The 24,080-nt window shown below is 40.8% G+C and overlaps 1 protein-coding gene across 2 annotated transcripts in view; it reads left to right on the top strand.

Annotated features, from left to right (window-relative positions):
- SAMD4A (sterile alpha motif domain containing 4A) overlaps window positions 1–24,080 on the top strand; it is a 316,896-nt gene that overhangs the window by 235,760 nt on the left and 57,056 nt on the right. Inside the window, exon 3 of one of the 2 annotated variants that reach the window (XM_006864623.1) lies at window positions 15,783–16,046. The exons of the other annotated variant lie outside the window; for it this stretch is intronic. Within the exon in view, the coding sequence (XP_006864685.1) occupies window positions 15,783–16,046 (264 nt within the window). The remainder of the gene's footprint in view (window positions 1–15,782; window positions 16,047–24,080) is intronic. 2 annotated transcript variants of the gene reach the window in all.

Here is a 24,080-nt window from a genome sequence, read left to right as displayed (position 1 = left end):
TATAACAGATCATAGTGGGAAACTGCGAAACACCATCAAATCATCAGAGATAGAAAGCTGGACAGTGAATAAGGAAGACTGTAGAAGAATTGATGCCTTTGAGTTAAGACGTTGGAGGAGAATATTCAAAGTGCCATGGGCTGACAAAAGAGCCAATAGATCTGTTTTGGAAGAAGTGCAGCCGGAGTGCTCCTGGGAGGCCAAGATGGCCGACCTTTGTCTCTCATACTTTGGACATATTGTCAGGAGGGACCAGTCACTGGAGAAGGATATCATGTTTGGTAAGGTGGAGGGTCAGAGAAAAAGAGGAAGACCCCCAACGAGATGGATTGTCCAGGTGGCAGCATCGATGGACTCAAGCGTGGCAACAGTAGTGAGGTTGGCCCAGGATCGGGCAGTGTTTCGTTCTGCTGTGCATAAGGTTGCTATGGGTCAGTACCGACTCAATGGCATCTAACAACAATAACAATTTTTAATACCAAATGTAATATGCTGAAAAGATTGCATGAATGTCAACAGATTAGACAGTACTTTCAGTTGTTTTGGGTTTTTTCCTGGTTTCCATTGTTTTTTTTCCATTAGCAGTGTTGGTTTCTATGGGTCATTCTTACTCTGGAACTAATAACTAATATCCCTGTAGCACCTGTTGTTGTCATTGATGCCAGGAACATCACACTTCTTGTTATTGTTAGGGGCACAACCCTGTGCACAACAGAATGAAACACTGCCTGGCGCTGCACCATGCTCATGTTGAAGTTGTCAAGCGCTGTGAAATTGGTGCCGACTCATAGCAACCTTGTATAGGGTTTCCAAGGAACAGCTGATGAGCTTGAACTGCTGAACTGGCAGTTCAAACCAACTTTGCAGTCCATTACATTAACCTGTAGTGCCACACCAGGACTTCACCGCTTATATAGTACTCCACAGCTTGCAAAATCACTTTCATGTTCTTCAAAATCAAAATCACACACACAGTAATTTCATGAACCAGTGCTTGATATGAACTACTGGGTAAAGTGAGACACAGAAAAGTCACATGACTTCCAACCCCAATCCCAAATTCTCACTGCAGCAAGCGCCTTTCCCAACTTCAGGAAAACAAAATCAATTCAAGTCATCAGAAGAAGAAAATCAATTCAAGTCAGAACTGGGCTGTGGCCTGGGCTCCTAGTTTTGAATGTAAATGCACACATCACCTGGAATCTTGTTTAAATGCAGATCATGATTCTGTATGTCTGGGTGGAGGCTCAATGTTCAACCATTCTAACAAGCTCCCAGATGCTGCCGATGCTGCCATTCCACAGATCTAGAACATAATTTTTTGCAGTTTGTGAATTGGTAATGCTCTCGCCCCTGAATTTCCAGCTGAAAATGTGCTTGAAGTTTTCAGCAGCCAATTGGTCTTGAGAGAAGGTTTCAGGTTGACCTCTGACTGGCTTTCTGCCTCAACAAGAGTGAAAATGATAACAAGAGACAGTTGCTATTGTCCAAGGAGTCAAAATTTTTGCATACGGAATTTCTAGAGATTTTTGTCTGGGTATCATTTGGGTTGGAACTCTGGTACCAAAAAGTTATTATTTTTTTTCTGAAGAGCAGAGCAAAAGTGAGAAAATCCTGAGCTAATAATCCTGGGCAGAATTTTGCATTTAAACACAAAGCAAATAAGATCTTGGTTGGTGGGAGAAGTGATGATTGATATTTTGCTTTTTAAAAGCCACTTGACCAAAGCAACCAAGATACCAGTTGTTATTAAGGCCATTCATCTGTCAGTTTGTTGTACTGTGGTAGTTTGCATGTTGCTGTGGTTCTGGAAGCTATATACCACCAGAATTTTAAATACCAGTAGGGTCACCTATGGTGGACAGGTTTCAGTAGAGCTTCCAGACTAAGACAAGGAAGGAGAGGCAGACTCTGAATCTTTAGCCACTGAAAACCTTATGAATAGCAGTGGAATGTTACCAGATTTAGTACCAAAAGATGAAACATTATGATTAGCAGCACAACATCATCAGACACAGTGCCCGAAGATAAGACCCTCAAGTTGGAAGGTACACAAAATAAGACTGTGTGAAGACCTGCCTTCTCAAAATAGAGGTGACCACTCCTTTCTTCATCATCGGGTGAGTGCTGCTAACTTCCATATTTGCTATGGATTCACATGAGAACTCCAAGAGAAGACACTGAAGTAGAACCAAGCTGGGTCTCTAAGGAATCCCAATTCTCACATGTAATGTTCAGGCACTCTACCATATGATGTTCAATTTTGCCAAGATTTGATCACTTGAACATGTATGGCAAGACTTCTTGTTTTGTTTTGTTTTTCCTTTGTTTTTATGCTTACATATTAAAAGGTTGACTAATAAATATGTGAGACCTTTGAGTGGGGGGGTGGGGTGGGGGAGTAGAGTTGACCAGGATGACATGAATGGAGTAAACCTTTCAGATACTTCAATTGCTGATGGGATACAACTCAAAATCAGGAGAAACAGCTGCAAATATCCATTAATAATTGGACCAAGGAATGCACAAAACATGAATCTAGGAAAGTTGGAAGTTGTTAAAAATGAAATAGAAAACATAAAGATTGATATCTTAGGCATTAGTGAGCTGAAATGGACTGGTATTGGCCATTTTGAATATGACAGTCATATTGTTTACTGTGCCAGGGACAACACATTCAAGAGAATGGCATTGCATCCCACATCCAAAAGAACATTTCAAGAACTGTCTTTGAAGTACAATGCTGTCTGTGATAGGATAATATCCATACACCTGCAAGGAAGACTAGTTAATACTACTGTTATTCAAATTTACTCACCAACCACTAAAGCAACTCATGAAAAAATTGAAGAATTCTACCATCTTCTTCAGTCTGAAATTGATCAAACATGTCATCAAGATGTATTGATAATTCCTGGTGATTGGAATGTGAAGGTTGGAAACAAAGAGTAACAATCAGTAATTGGAAAATATGGCTTTGGTGTATTAGAAATGATGCTGAAGATGGCATGATAGAATTTTGTAAGATGAATGACTTGTTCATTGTAAATACCTTTTTTTAAACAACATAAAGAATGACTATACACATGGACTTCATCAGATGGAATATACATAAATAAAATTGACTATATATCTATGGAAAGAGACAGTGGAAAAGCTCCATATCATCAGCCAAAACAAGGCCAGGGGCAGACTGTGAAACAGACCAATTGCTCATATGCAACTTCAGGCTGAAGCTTAAGAAAATGAAGAGAAATCCATGATAGCCAAAATATGACCTTGAATATTTATCATCTGAATTTAGAGACTGTCTTAAGAACAGATTTCATACATTAGACACTAATGACTGAAAACCAGAAAAATTGTGGTATGACATTAAAAACAGCAGACAGGAAGAAAGCAGAATGACAGGAAAGAAAGAAAAGAGCAAATGGATGTCAAAAGAGACTCTGAAACTTTCTTTCCAGGGTTGTTGTTGTTGTTAAGTGCCATTGAGTCGGTTCCGACCCATAGTGACCCTGTACAGGGTTTCCGAGGGTCTAAATCTGTACGGGAGTAGAAAGCCTCATCTTTCTCCCGTGGAGTGGCTGGTAGTTTTGAACCGCTGACCTTAAGTTTCACAGCCCGATTCGTAACCACTACACTACCAGAGCTCCTTTCCAGGGTAGAGGTGCTAAAGCAAATGAAAGAAATGAGGAAGTAAAAGAGCTGAATAGAACATTTCAAAGGGCAGCTCAAGAAGGCAGCATAAAGTATTATAATGAAAGGTGCAAAGATTTGGAGTTAGAAAAAGCAAAGGAAAGAACATGTTCAGCATTTCTCAAGCTGAAAGAATGGAAGAAAATTCAAGCTTCAGGTTGCACTTTTGAAGGATTCTATGGGCAAAATACTGAATGATGCAGAAAACATCAAAAAGAAGATGGAAGGAATACACAGAGTCACTATACCAAAAATAAATGCTCATTGTTCAACCATTTCAAAAAATAGCATATGATTGAAAATTAATGGTAACTAAGGAAGACATTCAAGCTTCAGGAACTGACAGAATAGAAATTGACATCTTACAACAAACTGATGCAGTTCTGGAAATGTTCACTCATGTATGCCTAGAAATTTGGAAGGCAGCTACCTGCCCAACCAACAGATTGGTAGAGTGTGCCCACACTAGTGCCCACTCCAGAGAAAAGTAACTCAACAGAATGTGGAAATCATCAAAAAGTATAAATATCACTTGTAAGTAAAATTTTGCTGAAGATAATTCAAAAATAGCTACAACAGTACAACCACAAGGAATTGCCAGAAATCCAAGCCAGATTCAGAAAAGGAGGTGGAATGAAGAATATCATTACTAACATCAATCAAAGATTCCATAAATCTTGGCCGAAAGCAGAAAATACCAGAAAGATGTTTATTTGTACTTTATTGACTTTGCAAAGGTTTTAGACTGTGTGGATCATGACAAACTATGGGTAACATCACAAAAAATGTATTCCAGAACACTTAATTGTACTCATGAGGAACCTGTACCTAGACTAAGAGGCAGTCATTCAAACAGAACAAGGGGATACTGAATGGTTGAAAATCAGGAAAGACGTGTGCCATGGTTCTATCCTTTCACCATACTTATTCAGTATGGGAGATGTTCACTCAGGTATGCCTAGAAATTTGGAAGGCAGCTTCCAAATCTGAGAAGATGGATTATATGATGAAGAATGTGTTATCAGAATTAGAGGAAGACATATTAACAGCAGATGATACAACCTTGCGTGCTGGAAGCAAAGAAGTCTTAAAATACTGATGAAGATCAAAGACCACAGTCTTATGTATGGATTGCACCTCAGTGTAAAGAAAATAAAACTCTTCACAACTGGACTAATAAATAACACCATGATAAATGGAGAAAAGATTGAAGATGTCAAAAACTTCATTTTGCTTAGATCCTCAATTAACATTCATGGAAGCAGTACTCAAGAAATCATGGGACGTATTGCATTAGGCAAATCTGCTGCACTGCTGCACAAGACTTATTTAAAGTGTTTAAGAGAGCAAAGATGTCAATTTGAGGTCTAAGATGTGCTTCACCCAAGACATGGTATTTTCATTCAACTCATTTGCATGTGTTAGATAATGAATAAGGAAAACCGTAGAAAAATTGGTGCATTTGAGGTATGGTAGTGGTGCTATTTACTGCTAAGTGCCATTGAGTCGCTTCCAACTCATAGAGACCCTGTATAGGGTTTCCAAGGACCAGCTGGTGGGTTTGAAAGCTCCAGGAGCATCTAAAAGTACAAATGCTTCCACACGTCTGTGGGATTCTGAGTGAACTGATCTGGTGGCTGAATATTTAAAGACTCCAGGGTGTTATATAGTGTATATCCGAGGTGCAGAACCACTGGTCTATGAGAAGCATATAAGTCACAAGATGGGAAGTAGAATGAAGAGTTTGTATTAATAATACATATAATAGCTGACCTAATACAATTTGTTATTATATGTGAAGGGGGGACACAGAAGTAGACAAGGAGTTTGCAAAGGGAACCCCAACCCCCAACTGTGTGGGCTGATTATGTGTTCGCCTTTCTAGCCTGCTCATGGGATCCTGTGACTTCAGACAGCCCTTTCCCTCTCCTACCCAGGAAAAAATGAATGCCGTCCAGTCCTTAAACTTGAACAGATCTGGGAGCTGAATTATACCGGGAACATCGCACTTGCAGTGTCTCTACAAGTCTTTTATTGCAAGACTGATTTATAATACCCAAGTAGATGAGTTGAGAGCAATTACGTAAACGTTGCTTCCCTGTGGTAGAGAAGAACTGTATGGTTTAAATGAAAAATGCAGCGCCAAGTCAAAAACGCTAATCATTATGTGTAATTACAGACCACAGTAAATCAGTTTTACAAACACGGTACCAAGCTCACCTTGCTTCAATAGCCATGGGGTCAGGTTGTGATGGTTTTGAATTTGGGAAGAGGCTGAAGGTGAATTGAAAGTGGGAATTGGGATGTGTGAAGCCTCAACAGCTTGTCTTGAAATCACACAGTGATTCAGTCAAATGTAACTAAGAAGCCAGGAGAGCTTAAACCATCCAATTTCTCTTAATTAACCAAAAAGAAAACGAAAAAGGAAGAAATCATCTAACTAGCAAAAAGTAAGCTCAAATTGTGGTGTGTGTCTGTGTTTTGTTTTTCAAATGATCATTTTCTGTGTATTGTTGCATCTGAGAGGTTCACTGGTGGTGCAGTGGTTAAAGCACTCAGCTGCTAACCGAAAGTCAACTCACCAGCCGCTAATACAGATTTACAGACTTGAGTTGAAATTAACTCTAAGGTAGTGGCTTTCCTTTGGTTTGGTTACATTCGACATTTAGATGGAATGTTGTAATGAAAACAGAAACTCCCTATTTAGTAAATTGCTCTACTAATTGTGATGCTGAAAATCTGCAGTTCTTATTCTTTCATCAAGATGCTAAATTAAGAATTAGGACAATAGAATATATTTCTCATTCTTTATAACCTTTCTCCTAACCCAAGACAGAAAACAAAGGGAAGAGAAAAGATAGTTGTTTGATCAAGGCAAAGTTCAGAGTTTTACACTCAGAGAAATCCTGGCACCAACTGTGTACTTTGCTGGTGCTGAGTTGGGACCCTGGTGGATGTAGATCCAACAGTCCAACAGTTGCCACTGAGTGGAATCTGACTCCTAGGATCCATGTGTGTTAGTTTAGAACTGTGCTCCACAGGGTTTCCAATGACTGGTATTTTAGAAGCAGATCTCCAAGTCTTTGCATCACCCAGAGAACTCAGGCATTCTGTAATGATGCCTGCCCTCACCTTATCAGTTACGTTGCATTTAAGAGCCACATTGCCCTGCTGTCTGGGAGCCTTTGGGCTCCAGTGGCAATGAAGTAGCAATGATCTTACCTATTGTTCCACTCAAGACAGGAGTTTGTAGACAAGGTTTTTAAGATACTGTTATTCTCTTTAGTGTGGTTTACCTGCTCTTCCTCTTAAGTGTTGCTGATGGTGTCAAGGTGTAAAAGTATGCCCTGATTATTTGCTCAGTGAGTCTGGTCATAGTTGCTCAATTATGAAGTCCTGACTTTCAGTTCCAACCTGGATGGCCTTTCTGGTACCTAGGCTCAGTAGCAAAGGCAGTGAGGTATTGTTCAGCACAGGATGGATGTTGCATTGCATAATGTAAGGAGAACTTCCTGGAATAGGTATGCATGCTGATGTTACAGCAGTTATGATTTAAGCTTATCTCTGGAGAAGGGAGTAGGAGGGCAGTTCTATCATCAAACATCTATCTTTCCAAGTTTCTTTACTATGGCTTTTCCCCTAAACACAGGAGCATTTTTATGGCGACATCAGAACACTAAAACGGGAGCATCCATTGAAATGCATTCAAAGTCTCTTGTTTGTTTTCTTTATTTGATGTCATCAACAAAAGAGCCCTAGTGGTGAAGTGAGTTACGCATTGGGCTACTAAACTGAAAGGTTGGCCATTTGAATTCTCCAGCGACTCCATGGGAGAAGAAGGAGGCACTGTTCTGTAAAAATTTACAACCTTGGAAACACTATGAAGCAGCTCTACTCTATCCTTTGTTGTTGTTGTTAAGTGCTACTCTATCCTATATGGTAACAAATGAGTTGGAATCAGTTTGACAGCAATGGATTTGGGGTTGTTCATAACAAAAGTAAATTCTGTAGTTCTAGCAAAAGTTGTCTAAGGGGTTATCTCTCCATTCTCTAGTCACATAGAATTTTTGTGGTCAACCTTAGGGATTAAGATCATATAGGTACAACTGTAGATAGTCCTGGTGTGGTGCCATAGGATATGCACTGGACATAAAGGTTGGTTTGAACTGCAAGGTCAGTGGTTCAAATTCACCAGTTGCTCATTGGAAAACCTTTACAGGGTCCCTATGAGTCAGAACTAACTTGATGGTACTTAACAATATAGATATCAAAAGAAAGATACCACAGGAAAGTAGAACTTAACCCTAGTACTATGCAGAAACTTTAGAAATGGCTGGGTTGATCCCACAATCCCTTGAATTTGCCTAAACATCTTCTTCAGTGGTGTCAGATTACCACCCTAGTTGATGTCCTAGGTTTTGATAGAATGGAATGAGAGGATTTGGGCAGTTCCCTGTGAAAACAGCTTGATTTGAAGTTAGAATTGTGAGTGACATTCTGCTCATTTCTATAGAAAATGTATATTGGCTTCTTGTCTAACTTATTTCATAAATAATGACAATATCAAGTCAAACAGCAGTTATCTAAAATAGATTTTCTACTGGATGACACCCAGTTTTGCCATTATAAACGCTGACAAAAGAGGACAAATGAAATGTGCCAAAGATTAATGCAGCAATAAAAGTCTGCCAGAAACATTCTAATTTATTTCTTAAAAGCTCAAATGTTTAAGTGATAATGTGAAGGCAGAAGCATACATCTTTGCTCTGCCCAAAGGCTGAACCATCTGTAGGGTAATGAGAACTGACACCAGTCACAAGAACTCACAGCATTAGTAAAGCTTCTCAGGGTGTTTTTCTCCTATGTCAGAATGGTTTCATTTCTCTCCTGTAGGAAAATGTGACTTCATGGTGGAAAACAGGTCATGGTCATATCTCTTTGTCAACCCTGTTGTGTTGTTCTTTGTGGCTCCCTGTTCTTCCACAGCCCCTGTTTTGTTTTGGTTGGGTTTTTGCATCTACAAGTGTACAGTTTCACTTCATAGAAGAGTGTGGCTTCTTCCTTGAGCTTGTCAGGAACATCTCGTCCACCAATCACATCTTGTAGCATGTTCTCTTTTCCCCCACCCCTCGGAATGAGGTGTGGAGTCTGAAGCCTGTCTTGTGTAATCATCTTCTGGTGTCCATATGTTCTGAGCACTGGTTTTCCAAACCTTTGGACAAAAGGCAGAGACCAAGCATGCAGAGTTGAGGCTTTTAACCATCCAGATTTGCTTTTAATCTGTTTCCCGAAGCAATGGTAGCAAAGCATGCTGATTTTAACCTTGGCAATTAATACTTTCTACCACCCATCACTCCCATTTACCCAGATCTGTACTTGGCCATAAATAGGACTGGTTTTATATATTTATTTTTGCATGAAGTCACTCTGGTTTGGTTTGGTTTTGTTATGTATTCTTGCAGTACTATTAATCTTTTCTTCCCCAAAGATTCCCACCACAGGGCATCAGATTACTAGTTGTGGCACCGCAAAACCAAAGAAGAGGAATTCCGGGGTCTAATGTTACTGCACCACAGAACTTTGCTAAAATGTGTTTGTTTTGTTTTTAAACATATGGCTGGAATTTTTTATACAAGTAGTGTTAACAGAAACACCCTCTTTGAAAACTGAAACTCTTCAATAGCAGTTCTTTACATACTCCAAAGAAAGTCTTGGGCTAGAACCTGAAATATGCATATGTCCAGCTCAGCCTAAGGAAATGAACAGAATCATCTCCCCAATTCCTCTGAAGATATTGTAGTTTGAATAGTCATCGATTCAGTAGTGAATTGTTGTTGTTGTTGTTGTTAAGTGCCGTCAAGTCGGTTCCGACTCATAGCGACCCTGTACAGATACTTTTTAATAGCAGCCAGTAGGTTCCATTTTTTTCCTCATGAAATTTGACAAATATCCAACTGTCTTCAGCAAAACTTAAAAATATGCTATGAACCTTCAAGTTGGTGGTCCCAGCAAAGGTTCTACTGATATTTCTGGGTTTCTTTTGGAAATAGGCCTTTTTAAAGGGTATCATTTGTATCATATAATAGTTCCCATAATTTGTCTAAATTATGTTGACATTAACATGCTTTGTATTAAAAACATCCCAGCCTAAATCACAGGGGTCATAGGGAATTAGCCACAAAAGAAAGTCTAAATTAATATTTTAAAACAATGTGTAAATGCTTAGCGTCCTTGTTTTACCTTTGAAAATCCTAAATTAGAGTGACTTATTCTTGTAAAGTTTAGTTGTATTAGAAATTGGACTGAATTATAGCATGTTGAATTTTGAAAAATTAATGAAGCACAACTTTTTCGATGAGAAAGATAGTGTCTTAAATTAGAAATGAAGAGACTGGCTTCAGAAGAAAAAAGATTGAAATTGCAAATCATATCTATGTCGCTGAATTAATACACAAAACCTAACTTTAGTTTGGAGGAAACAAGTTATTTGGTTTGGTGAAAGATGATGGCATTAGGAATATGGGAATACCTAATGCTCTAATTTCAAAAGGAAGTCAAATTTCTGACGGTTTCAGCGGTCTGGATTCTAGACTCTAGAAGAAAATGCTAAACCTGGAAATAGTGGTAGTAATAAGTGTAATGGTTGAGTGAATTTGAGGAGACAGTATAAAAAACTGACTGAATTTGAGGAGACTGTATGAAGAGCATACAGAAAAGCTTTATGCACACAAGTTCCTGAGACCTTCTTGCCAATGGAAACCTCAATGAACAAAGACAGCAGAGCACAATTTATGCCAAATTAAAATATGTTAAACCAATAGTGCATACGTGGTTTTTAAACACATAAAAAATGGGGTCCCATAAGACTGTAATTGTACTTTTAGTCTGCAGATCAAAAAATGGCTAAAAGATCGATGAAGTCAGCAGCCTTTAAATTAATTTCTATTTTATTAAATGAGTACTTTCTACTTAGTAGAAAAATAATTCCTCTCACAGCGCTCCATCTACTAACAAAGTTTGAAGCGCTCTGAGATCATTTAACTATCAGGGGCCCACACTCACAACTGAGGAATTAATTATATTGCCTTTCAGGAAGCATCCAGCCCTGAAATACTGGGAATCTATGGTCTTAACAACCATAATTTTTAAAGCATAAATTACATTCAATGTATAGGTTTAAGGAGAGCAGAGAAATATGCAATGTGTCTGTCTCCATTAAAGCTTTTGAGGATAGAGTGTTGGTATCGGAGTCGAGCTATCTGGACTAGTACTCACTCAGTGGATCATGACTTGCCTTGGCAGTGAGGAACATTAGTTACCCTGACAGTGAAGCCAAGGAGCTGATTGGACAAGCATCTCAAACCTGTCTCTCTCTGCAAACCCAGTTCTTTCTCATAGTAGTTGTTGTGACGTGCCATCAAGTCAGTTTCAACTCATAGCAACCCTGTATAACATTTCCGAGGGTGTACCTCTTTGTGGTATCAGAAAGCCTCATCTTTCTCCCAGAGTGGTTGGTGGGCTTGAACCACCCACCTTGTAGTTTGCAGTCCACTGTTTATCATACCAAGCCATTGCACTCCCCTTTCTTACAGTAGAAGGTAGAAAATGCAGTTAGATATAATTTTCTTAAGAGATTACTAAATATCTGGACGCTCATTTCCTGTATCTTATTTCAATAATTAAAACTTGAAACAAAGTCAATGTTGGTCAAAGAAAATGGGAAAGAAATTTGATTTCTAGGCTTTTCAAGAAAATACTTACAAGAACAGAACCTAAGCCAGAATCTTATGTTTCCCTTAAAAAGGTGTTGAAAAGGACATCATAAAAGATGCTTAGAGATGAAAAAGAAATTATGCAGATCGATGAGGTCAGAAACATTGGCTGACCCTCAATGGCATGCCAATGTTTATTACCAGCTCGAGACCCTCGATTGACATCACATTCATCAACTAATATCACAAGATTATTTGTAGCTGCCTTTCCCATATTTCAATAGACTTAGTAAATGCTTACTATTTACTCTCTGGTTTGCTTGAATTTATAAATGTTCCAAAATGTACAGTGTTTTATTACTTTATGTGCACACACACATGTTGTTGTTAAGTGCCGACCCTGTAGCGGGCTTCCGAAGAGCAACTGGTGAGTTTGAACCACCAGCCTTGTGGTTAGCAATTCAGTGCTAATCCTGCAGTATAACACCTATATACACACCAGAGATTTCTAAAAATATTAGCAATATTATATCTGTGCCAGTTCAAAATATTAAGTCCTACTTTGGGTTTTTCAACAGCAAAGGGGGCACAATTTTGCTCATCTGGATAATTTTCAGAATGACTTTCAATATATTGAATCCATCCATACGCATGCACAATTATAAAGTTGCAAATGCAATATAAATACAGGACTTCAATTCTGCTGTGGGAGTTGGCCAATTTCTCATCCATGCTGAGATGTTATAAAGGTGTGTTTAATCCTGCAGCATTTGAGTACTAGAGTTGGGCAGCTTAAGTCTGAATAAAGCCTTTGCTTGTTGTCTGTTGTACAGCCCCCAACAAGCAGAGTATTCCAAAGGTCTGCTTCTTGGTAGAGTCATTTGGGAGCAGTCAACACAGTGCTGAAAAGCTTCTCAGAAGTCTGTTTTCACTCTTTTCCCCTCCCTACTCATTAGGTAAAAGAAACAAAAATTGTGTTTTGCCTGAATGTCCATTTCTCCTCTATTTATGGTAAATAGATGGTGAAAAGGAGAAAAGAAAGCAACCATTGAACTGCTGCAGCTGGCCACCTGGTTAATTCCACAACTTGCAGACTTCCTATACCCACAGCATGCACTATTTCCTCGGCCACTTGATTCCCAGCAAAGTACGCCAGCACAGCAAGTCACTCCAAAACCAGCTTTGTGCTCATGAGTGCCTACAAGTAACCTCACTGGCAGATCCATGTGGCCTGTCCCAGTCTCCCCACAGGAAGACCAACTGTGGGCCTTCTCTGGGGGGTGTTCTTAGGGGAAATGAGGTATCTGTCCAGCACAACTTTGTGTTGACTTAGGTGTGGTTCTATACCCAGGACTTTCTCTGGCTGCCTCCAAGGAGGCATTTCTGAGTTTGATGTCAACTTGGGAGTCAAGAATGGCCTCTCTTTATGATATACAGTGTGCCTATTATCAAAAGTCACTGGGAAAAGTCCTGGAGACCCAAGTATAGTTGATTTTTATAGCACTGAGGCAAAGGCCAAGTTCATGTCTCATTCCCTGTGACTTCACTTAAGTGCTAGAAAGTATGAAAAAATGGGTATACATTTCTATGCACCTATCTCTGGTAGCGTAGTGGTTACAAATCGGGCTGCGAACCTTAAGGTCAGCAGTTCGAAACTACCAGCCACTCCGCATGAGAAAGATGAGGCTTTCTACTCCCATAAAGATTTACACCCTTGGAAACCCTGTACAGGATCGCTATGGGTCGGAACCGACTCGATGGCACTTAACAACAACAACAACAACAACATCCCTATGTTGGAGTCCTGGTGTGGCGCTGTGGGTTGATGCGCCAGACTGCAAAGCCGTTTGAACTGCAAGGTCGACGGTTCAAACTCACCAGCTGCTCCTTGGAAACCCTATACAGGGTCGCTATGGGTCGGAATCGACTCGATGGCACTTGACAACAACATCCCTATGTTGCTCTGGTTGTGTAGTGTTTACGAATCGGGCTGCAAACCTTAAGGTCAGCAGTTCGAAACTACCAGCTGTTCCGCAGGAGAAAGATGAGGGTTTCTGCTCCCATAAAGATTTACAGCCTCGGAAACCCTGTTTAGGGTCGCTATGAGTCGGAACTGACTCCACGGTACATAACAACAACAGCATACTAATGGGATTCAATTGCTGCATTTGTGCTGCCCTGTTCTCAGATGAGGACTATCCTAACGCTATTACCACCCTCATTACCAATTTCACCATCACCTCTAACCAGCCTTGGGTGCTGAGGGTTCCAACAGCTTTGAGCTAAGACTGCAGTTTCCGCAGTTCCAGGCTCACTCGAGTTCCAGCTGCACAGAGGAACCCCCATTTCCATGTGGGGCACACCTGGCACCATTTGAAGCATCCACCAAATATTCTGAGATGCTTATAGAGATACCAGAGAGCAAAGATGTCCTCGCTGGAATCTCTCACCACTTGGGGCAGCCCTGAACAAGTTTGCCCAATTTTATATACTTAGACAGGCATGAAATGGATTTTCTGAATGTCTGGCTTTTCTTCTTATTGGCGTCTCTCTTCATTTTTGCTGCTGCTTCCTTTTTTTACTCCCCCTCCATGTTCTGCCTTTTTTCCCCTCTCTCTCCTACTGTTTCTGATCCAACAGGGTAGCAATGCATTTTCCAGGAAGCTGTTTTAAAATACTTTCTTCCCTAGTCTTCTTAGTGGAAAGGCAGGCCATTTCAGCCTCCTAAGGCTCATTTAGAAAGAGAGAGAGAAAAGTAAGTCCCTTTTGCTTATGTTTAAGTATAATTATAACCATATCTTTGATAGTTTCTTCCTAAATTAGAAATTTCTCAGGTTACTAGGAACTCTAAACTTGGTAGCTCCCTCTCCCCTTTTTATTTCCTCCCTTATTGTTAGTAAGAACTTTCTATCCCTCGGGTGGGCCCTCAGGCAAGGCTGTCCTTTGACCTGTTTGACCAGATGGAAATACTGCCCCCAGACTCAGGAGTCTCGAGTCTCGGTTACTCTCAGTGCCTGGCTACCCACCCACGCCGCTGCTACCCCGAACACACTTTTTGGAAATACCCAGCTCAGGTCTTTCAAGTTTGAGCACAAAAGGCATCTACCGCTCACCTTTCATGTGAATGCTGCTCCACCAGTAATGAAATTTAACAAAGAGCAGGACCCCTTATTACTGGGCTGTCGAATCTGCTTACTGAAAACCCCAGAAAAATTAACACCAGGAAAGAAAGGCTAGTCCTGACCGGGGAGAGTAAATACCACACTGGTAGGGATCGTGCCTGAGACGGAATGTAATGGCGTCCCTGAAAAAGGTTTACAAATGCATGTGGCTCAGTTCCATGTTAGTCCAGCGGCAATCAAAATAAACTGGGCCTGTCAGGAACTGGGGCCGAAAGGGTGTTGTGAATAGACTTCTTTTGTAAAGTTGTCACTTAACACACCCAAAAAAAAACCCCAACCAAGGGTAGCGTCGGCTCTGCAGGCGCTGATTTCGGTTAAATCCCTCCCTTGATGACCTCAATTTAATTTGGCTAGATACGCAAGTTTCTGTTGCTTTTTCCTAGTTTTCTGGAAAAGAAATTAAAAATGGGGGCGACGCAGATGTTGCTCACTGTGCTGAAGGGCAGGACATACTGGTAGAAACCTTTCCGAGCTGACTGAGGTATCTCACAGCCTTCTGAATGAAAGCGTTGTTACCTGGAAGTGTTTTTAATATACAGTCTGGCATTAACCTGAGGGGCCAGGGGAAAGAATCAGCTCTTTCACACACACAGCTGTGGGTGCCTCGTACTCTGAGGTCCATGTTAATATTGGGACCCCCTCACTGAGCCTGTACCCCCCTTTGGAGGTGACAGTCCCCAAATCCCTCATTGGAAGGACCAGTTGACTTTATTCTAACTCAGCTCAACAAATACCTCAAAATGATTACCCAGCCTTGCCTGCCCTTCCAGAAGCCCTCCTTAATTGACATGGGTAGTATCAGTTTTTGCATTTTGTTTTGTTTTCAGTTTTCCAGAACATGTTCTTTTTACCTTTGGTGTATGACTACTTTGCCTCCTTTATGGACCTACTGCTACTGAGTCCTGAGTTAGAACTAAAACCAAATCCAGGCCCACAAAGGTTAAAGGTCAGGTGCATAGACAGAAACATTTAGCTAAGTTGAAGAAATCCAGCCTACCAAGCGTGACACCCTTTTTAATTGCCCCAAAGGGAAGGTCCAGGCCCGGCCTCTACCCAACAGGTTACGACCATGGAGGTTGTTTTAAGACAGTTAGCTGTATCTCTTAGGGCTAAAAAGTATTGTGGGTTCTTCTGTGTCCTAGGCTAAAGGGGAGGGAATAACCTATTTCATTTTATTTTTTTTTTCCAGTTCTCTCAGGCCAGGCACACCACAGCCCTTTGAAACGATCTGTGTCCCTTACCCCACCCATGAATGTGCCAAACCAGCCTCTAGGACATGGATGGATGTCTCATGAGGACTTACGAGCTAGAGGACCCCAGTGCCTCCCTTCCGATCATGCCCCCCTGTCTCCACAAAGCAGTGTAGCCTCTTCAGGAAGTGGTGGGAGTGAACACTTAGAAGATCAGACTACTGCTCGTAACACATTCCAAGAAGAAGGTAGTGGTATGAAAGGTGAGTGACTAAACCGAGAAACCGCTGGGGACAGAATCCCGTCCTTTATTCAGCATCAGAGGGTAAAAGAGAGAGGTAGTCAGCAAGACAGGAGGACCCCCACCCCCACCCCCAAGACTTGTGCAGTGTGTCCGTCCCTCTCAGAACTCCAGGATGAGTCCTGGAGGAAAGGTCTTGGATTTCCCTTCCGGTACTTCTTGCCAAAAACTAGGAAGCAGGAATCAGAGACAGAGAGCTCAGCATCCTCTTTTTTTTATTTTTTTCCTGAATGCTCTGGCTTCCAGACAATGAAATGAATTACAGCTCCCAGTGAGACGTTTCTCCGGATGCATTTACGTTCTTCAGCCCACCCCAACTCCCCATTTATAAAGATGCCAAGCTGCTCCAGCTTTCTCCCTTGTTGCTGTGGTCAGGAAACTGTCCATAATTTAGAAGAACAAACCACATGCTCTTTTATATATATATATATATAAATCTCTCCTAATGCAGAATCTCTTTCTCTCTCCTTTTCTCCTTGATATCCAAAACAAGCCTTCCAACTCTTGTCTCTGCCTCTGCTTAAGGGACATGAAAATCCCGCTCAGACTCCCAGACAGTGCTTTAAGCTTGATAACAGATTTGCATGCATACAGGTGATAATGGCCTTCCTGCAGTATAAACAAATGTGCCTATTGTGCCCAGTAAATCTGCCCCCTTCAAAAGAGAGATACATCAGGAGATAAACATTTCCAAATCACTCATAAGGTCAAAAAGGGTATATACAATTTGTATTTTTACACTGGAGTTGATCAAGGGCTGGGAGGTTCTTAGGGAAAGTTTCTCATCTGAGACCCGTAATGACAATGTCCAGTAGTGAAACAATAACCAGTTTGGCTTCAGGGCTAAGAGGCTGTGGGAGGCTGGTATCAGTAGTCCAGAAGTTTCCCTTGAAGAGGATCAGTGTTGATATAGGAGGCTCTGAACCAGAAGACTGGCATAGAAAGCATGTCCAAGACCACCCTGGTGCCAGGTATACAGAAGAGGCACCATGCTGAAAAATATAAAGTCTGTCAACTGAGATGAGGCTGAAATGAAGCCGCTTTCTCTGGCATAGTCCTGAAATCTTGTGAGCTGCTAGGCCTGCACCCCACACCATCCTCCCCAGGATGGCTCCTGTGCTGAGGGCCCAGCACACATGGGATGTGTCTCAGTAGTCTCCTCTGGTGTGACTATAAATGGGTCTTTCAAGGTCTTTAACAGTCGGCCAAAACACTGGGCAATTTGCAGGGCATATGTGCCCTCTTTATAAGTTAATGTGTCAGAATTTTGGAGAACTAGCAAAGCCCATTTCTGAGTTTTTGCTACTAAAGCGATCCTCGCCATGCTTATCTGCCTAAGCAGCCAAGTCACAGGTGACAGGTAGGTGAGGTTCAGGCATGCTCTAAGTGTACTTGGCTGAGCATCTGTACTGCTGGGGAATCAAAATACCTGAGGGATAAAAGGAGGGTGAAACAGCTGTTGGCTTTGGACTAGCTGCTTTTCAGGTGAAGTTTGTGTGTGTATGTAAGACATGTTTTCAAGAGAGCATATGATGCTGTTCTAATTGGTGATGCTGTGAGCAGGAGGTGTTGGCCTTGGTGTTGAAGGGCAAGGAGCATTCACTAGGAAGACCATTTGTCAGGATACAAATCTTGCCCAGATAGAAATGCTGATTCTACTGTCTGGCTTTTGGGGGTTTGTTTCAGGCTTCCTTCCTTCCTTTTCATTTAAAAAACAATCTTATGCCTACCTTAGATGTTCTCCATAAGTAGGCAAAGAAGGGCTCAACATGTGCTGGCATGTTCAGGTGAGAATAAAGATCACATTTTTAAAGAGAAATGAATGAGAGAAAAATTGAATACATGTCCTATGCCTTTCTTAGTATAAAAGCCAACATATTCCAAAGCTCACTGACTAACCCATCTCTGAACTTAATTCAACTTAATTCCTTTCTTTAGAATTGGTGAGAATTGTTTCCTCAATCAGAAGATGACTCTGATATCCCAGATTTTCTGTATAGGCCCAAGGAGTGTGGTCAGAAAGGCAGACTATTTGAGGATTGAAAGAGACAGAGAGCCTTTTTCTCTGTGTTTCCACCTTCTGCTGGCCTATTGACTTTTCCTGTTTTCAGAGTTTTACATCAGGATTGAAAGCATAAAGCCCTCAGAAAATTAAATGACAAAAAAATCACTGAAGGAAGAAACATTATATAGAGAGAAAGATGTTATTTTGTGGGAAAAGTAGACTGTATTTGCAGTTCAGTTGACGGATCAGATTTAATCTCCATACCTCAAACAGCAACATTCCAAAGTGTCAGGGGCCAAGGTTTGTTAAACAGGAATGCCTGGCTCCACTCTCCAGCCCTGCCCTTAGAGAGTCACCATTTATGACTCCACCATGGAAGATCTCTCAGGATGGCCTCGCTGGAGGGCGCTGAAGAATTCCCCATCCCAAGAGTCCATCATTTGATTCCCAAGCCCAAGATGAGACACCAGCTTCTATTTCCATTTAATTTCCACTTTCTAAGAAATAAAACATGAAATCCAGCCAAGTACTTTCAGAGAAATCCAGTTCTTCCTCTCAGATCCACATTACTTCTTTCCTGTGGCCGAAGTACTTTGCAGGAACATTATAGCCCTTGTAAAGCTACCTGCTGGTTCAGTCAGGATTCTGTCTTCTTGTTGTTCTATTTCTAATTTCTAAGCCCCCAGTTTATGATAACAAGGAATCTGTTGTAGAATTTGGAGGAGTTCCCAAATCTACAAGGAAAGTCACTGCCATCCCCCACCTCCATTTCCACCCCACACCTTGGGAAAATGATAAAAAGTCACCATAATTGAACTTAATTTAGTATAGCTTCATCTTCTTTGTTGACAGTCTGTGCGAACCTGGCTAAAACGCCATGCTCATTTGCTCCCTCCTTTTCATGTGGACAGACTGACCAGGTTTGGCTACAAATTGTTCTTTAAGAGTGTACCTTTTGGGTCAAGAGTAGAATAAACCTCACTACCCAGCATTCTTCCTGTTTTTATTTTCCACTTAATCTGGTTCTCTTTTTGTCTTGGTGTCAGCACACCTTGCCAGGGATCATCACACTATGTTCTCTCTCAAAATGACCAACTCCTGCTCTCAGAGGATTAATATCATCTACCCACTTGGCTTTTCCTTTTATAGTAAATCCCCATTCTGACGGTGTACGTCTGCTCCAAAGCACAGATTGGATGTTCCTTGGGTTTGGAACTAATATTTCAGGCTTAAAAAGAAGGAGAGTGGAGGCTAAACGTGGAATTAACCCAGGAGAAGATAAAAATGGAACTAGAATATGAAAATTTCCTCCTTTAACTTTCCCCAAGGAAGCTCCTGGCTTTATATGTTTGGACTAAATATGCTGATATGGTTTCTAAATTCAGTTGTCCTTGTTCTTTTCAAAAACTTCACTGTAACTTATCCCAGGAGAAGGAGTCTTGATTCTTTCTGGGTTGGTATTCAATTATAATATCCTTTCCCTGGGTAACACATGAGCAGCTTTCCTACCTTTTCTCTCATACAAAGTCTTCAACTGGCCAAGAGGGGGAAAAACAAACCACCAGACATTTTCATAATTTCCTAGAAAGAAGAAAAAAATATAGAAGTCAACTATGGAGGAAGCACATTTGCCCTCCTGTCCTCAGAAATGATGGATGGATAAACTCCACGCCTGAAGACTTGTTAAAATGCCTGGACTGTTTTGAATAATGTGGCAATGTTATGTGGAGCAGAGAGAAGGGAAAAATGACTGATTAGCAGGTTTCACTTTAGTCTTCATTCAAGTCAATTGACTTTTTTTCACGTAGCACTTGCTGAAATAGGCTTTGGTCTAGCCACTGGGAAGACAAAGGCGAAATACGTGGTTTCTGAAGCGGCTCACTATCACAGTGAAAAGCAAACATGTAGTTTTTGCAGATGCATTGGTGTAGAAATAGGCTGTCTCCGAGACTTGTTCTGGTGGTACAAGCAGTAAAGAGGGCCCCTCATTCAGAGCAGAAGGAAGTAAAAAAAAAACTCCTGCAAGAAAAGAGGCCCAAAACTGAGTTTCAGGGGGTGATTACAGGTGAACCAAGTATACAAAGAAAAGGAGTTCTGTACAGAGGGAACAGCATATGTGATGGCATGGTAGTAAGAGAGTTTGGCCAAGAAGATTCTATGGCTTAAGTATTCAGGGCAGACAGGAAAGAGTTCTAGAGAGTTCTCCTCTAGAGAGGAGAAAGTCAGATGCAAGACGATGGGAAAGATTGTGGCTTTTATCTTAAAGCTAGATGTTGTTGAATGTGTTTCTGCAGCAGAATGACCTGCTTCCATTTTGGTATTAGAAATAGGACTCTAGCAGTCCATTGTGAAATATCTCAAAGTGAGAAAGGGGCAAAGAATTCTGGACTTGGAGACCAGTGAGAGTTGAAGAGAATGTATCTGAAATTGAAGAAGAAAATGAAGCTTGATCAAGGCAAGTGGAAATTACATTAGAAGAGGCAAAGGAATGGGTTTATGGGATCTTCATGAGATAGAATTGAAAGATCTTGACAACTAATTGAATATAAACACTGATGGGGAAGAAGGGAATGTAGTAAGATGCTCAGGTTTCTGCCTTAGACAGTTCGATAACCAACCCTCATTATGATCTAGACCAGGAGAAGCAGGTTGGAGAAGGGAACTCATTTGGGGCATGTTGAGTTTGGGAACCTGTAGAATCCTCCAATGGTGATGTGCAAACCAGGATCAAAGTATCCTTTCATCATCTGCACAGGTTAAGTATGGGGCTTGCTTATAGTAAAAGTTCAGTTTGGGGACTGAATTCCAGATTTTGGGGTAGAAAAGTCTGTAGATACAGGTTCCTAAAAAGTGAAGAAATCCATAACTTTAACTGCCAGTGTGAGAGAAGTATCTGGTCGAGGTCTGTTTCTCTACGCGAATATCCGCCTTCCCACTAGGAATTACTATTAAATGTGTCTACTTATGGTGTGTACTGTTGTGCTAGTGTGAAAATGTAGAGGGAGTTGAAACTGGTAGAAATGATAAAGCTTAGAAAGAAACTTTGGATTCAGTAATCTTGCTCAAAATACAGTTTAGCATTTAAGAATAGAGGGAAAGAGTGACTGAAAATCTGCTCGGTTTGCCTTTTCTAAGGAGTCTTTATTAGATGAAAGTTATATAAACTTTTTCTATCCATAGCAAAGGAAATAAATTGCTTACTCTAAAATAGTTGGTTTGGAGTTTGAGTTGTTTTTGAAATGGAGGCCTTTGAAACCTCTCTTTTCTCAAAATGAGATTAGAAAAAAATATTGAGAGTAGGATTTTTTTTTTTAAGAAAAAGGAACCTGTCAGAAACCTTTGTAAGAAAGTTTGTGAATACAGCATTTCTGAGGATCATTAAAGGTTAGCGTGACTTGGTGAGAGTAACATCTCACTGTAGCACAGTTACGGGTGTGACGGACCATAGTGTTGGCTAACTATGATTCTAGTCATCATTCATTTACTGAATGTTGACTTTCTAGATATTGTCTTGAATTTATTTAATGTAAATATCAGGGTTTAGTAAAAGTGCTTCATTTTCTTTATTCCTAAATGCAGGAATATGTCCTAATGAACTGAATGGTAGTAACTCTCTTCTGATGGGCCAAGAGCCCTAAAGTCTTTGAGAATCAAGTTCCCAGGATTTCCCCAAATCCTGTAGGTCAGGAAACTTTTCATCTCCATCCCTTTCCAATCATGTATCTTCAACTAAAGTGCTTTAAGAAGTGTGCAGGACACACATGAGGAAGCTTTTGATGTGAATCACAGCCACTTCTAATGATCCAAAGCAAGCTTCTTGTAGAACACCACTCATATATGTCATAGCTACATGAAACTGTGGGGAGACAGAAATGCCAGTCCTTATATTGGCTCCTAACCCTTCTCAGTGGGTATTTCACTTCAGACTAGGCCATCTCTCTCCAAACTGGACCATCCTTCTCCAAACTAGGCTATCTCTCTGATTTCTGAGATTCATCAGTGGCTCCCATAACTGCCATGGAACCTCCTAGAGGCCATCACGGACACTTTCCAACATCAAGGAGTGTGGTCAAAAGGAGCTAGTTCCACAGAGGCTAGATAACAAGGCCCCTTCTTTGTTCTGCTTAGAGGTTGGAACAGAACTGGGTCTGACCAAAAATAGAAAAAGAGACTTCAGTAATCATGGTGTTGATAAGTTTCTGTTCTTCATGTTTTAAAGGAACATTTTCCTTCTCTTTAGCAATGAAGAGTGGTACCTTTTTATTCCTCATTGACTTTCCTCTTTTCTTCCTCAAAGACCAAGGAAACATTCAGACCTTAGAGGGAGAGAACTGTTTGAGATTAGCCTGGTTTTTTGTGAAGAATGGTGTTAATCTCCCATCTGCGGAAACTAGCCCCACCACAAGTGAGCCTTCTTGTGAGGAACACGGCTGCTGCTGATGCTCTCCTAAGAATTCCTCATTTCCTGCCCTTCACATTGCTTTCCGTGTTGGGCCCTTCAACCATATTGGCTTCATCTGTCTCTTGTGGGGCCTTGTCATTTGTGGGTAGTGTGCTATGTAGTCGGGTGACCTGACTGCTATTTCCAGCCATTCTCACCACAGTCATTCAAGACAAGTGGTCCAAGTTCTCAAACTGTCACAGAAACGTTACTAAACAAAAATATCAAAATGTGAACCTATTGTTTCTAGATATATCCTACATCTAGGTCAATACACTTCTGAAAAAAAGTGTTTCCATCTCTCTAACCTTTCCCCACAGAGAATTCTGTGCTCTTGGATTCATACCATGTCAAAATGATGGTTTGGGCATTTGCAGGGGAGTTAAATCATGTTCCTTTTAAATGTTCTTTGAGTTTTAGGAACAAAAAGAAGTCTGAAAGGACAAAATCAGGGCTACAAGGTAAGTGGATTAAGATTTCCCAATGCAATTTTCATAGAAAACAGCCCTTGCTGTCAAAGAATGAGCAAGTACATTGTTGTGGTAGAAAGCAATTTCTCAGCACAACTCCTGGTCTTTTTCTCATCAATGCAGTTTTCAGTTGTCTTAAAACATCTTCCTAATAAGCCCTCATGATCTTCCTTTGTCCATAAAGAAAATCTATCAGCATTACCCCTTTGGGATCCCAAAAAACTGTTTGCCATAACCTTCTAAACTAACCTCTCTGCCTTGAATTGAATTGACCTAGCAGCCACTGTTTTAAGTAAACCTTTTTTTTTTTTTTTTTTTTTTTGAAGGCACCTAAGGAGCTCTGGTAGCATAGTGCATAGTGGTTATGAATTGGGCTGTGAACCACAAGGTCAGCAGTTCAAAACTACTAGCTGTTCCGCAGGAGAAAGATGAGGCTTTCTGCTCCTGTAAAGATTTATAGCCTCGAAAACCCTGTACAGGGTCACTAAGAGTTGGAACAGATTCCACAGCACATAACAACACCAAATGAGTCTAAGACAAGTGTATTACTGAGATGGTTGTTTGCAACCATCTACTAATCACAGAGACTTGTTAAACTTGTTTTATTTGGGATAAACTCATAGCTGTATGAACTGGAACCCTGGTACAACTTTTTGACTTCCCCTCATAGACATCACAAACCCTTTCTGTGGCTGATTTACCTAGACCCTAATATGAAAATAGATAGTATAGTTGAAAATTGGCCATTGTTAGACCAGCAGTGGGTAAGCATAGGACATATACAAGATGGGTCTAGTATCACTATCAGAAATGGTCATCTTGAGAAGAAAAGTCACTGCGCGCAGCAGCAAAACCTAGAAGGAATTTCATGAAGGATGAAGAGGCTAACTATGGTGTGTGGACCACCATCATGAACATGGGAATAGTAGGACTTTCTCCCAGAAACCTCCTGCTTCTTAGCCTTCTCTTCGTTTCCTTCATGGGCTTATCTTTCCAAAACCATGACATTTTTCTGAAGGCCCACCTTGACACTCTCCTATTCTTACTCCATGCTTTTGCTTTGAGTGATCTCATCCACTC

The sequence above is a fragment of the Chrysochloris asiatica genome, unplaced genomic scaffold (genome assembly GCF_000296735.1).
Source record: "Chrysochloris asiatica unplaced genomic scaffold, ChrAsi1.0 scaffold00067, whole genome shotgun sequence".
In the NCBI taxonomy this organism is placed as follows: Eukaryota; Metazoa; Chordata; class Mammalia; order Afrosoricida; family Chrysochloridae; genus Chrysochloris; species Chrysochloris asiatica.
Note: the sequence above shows the minus strand (reverse complement) of the source record. Positions and strands in the feature narration are given on the sequence as shown.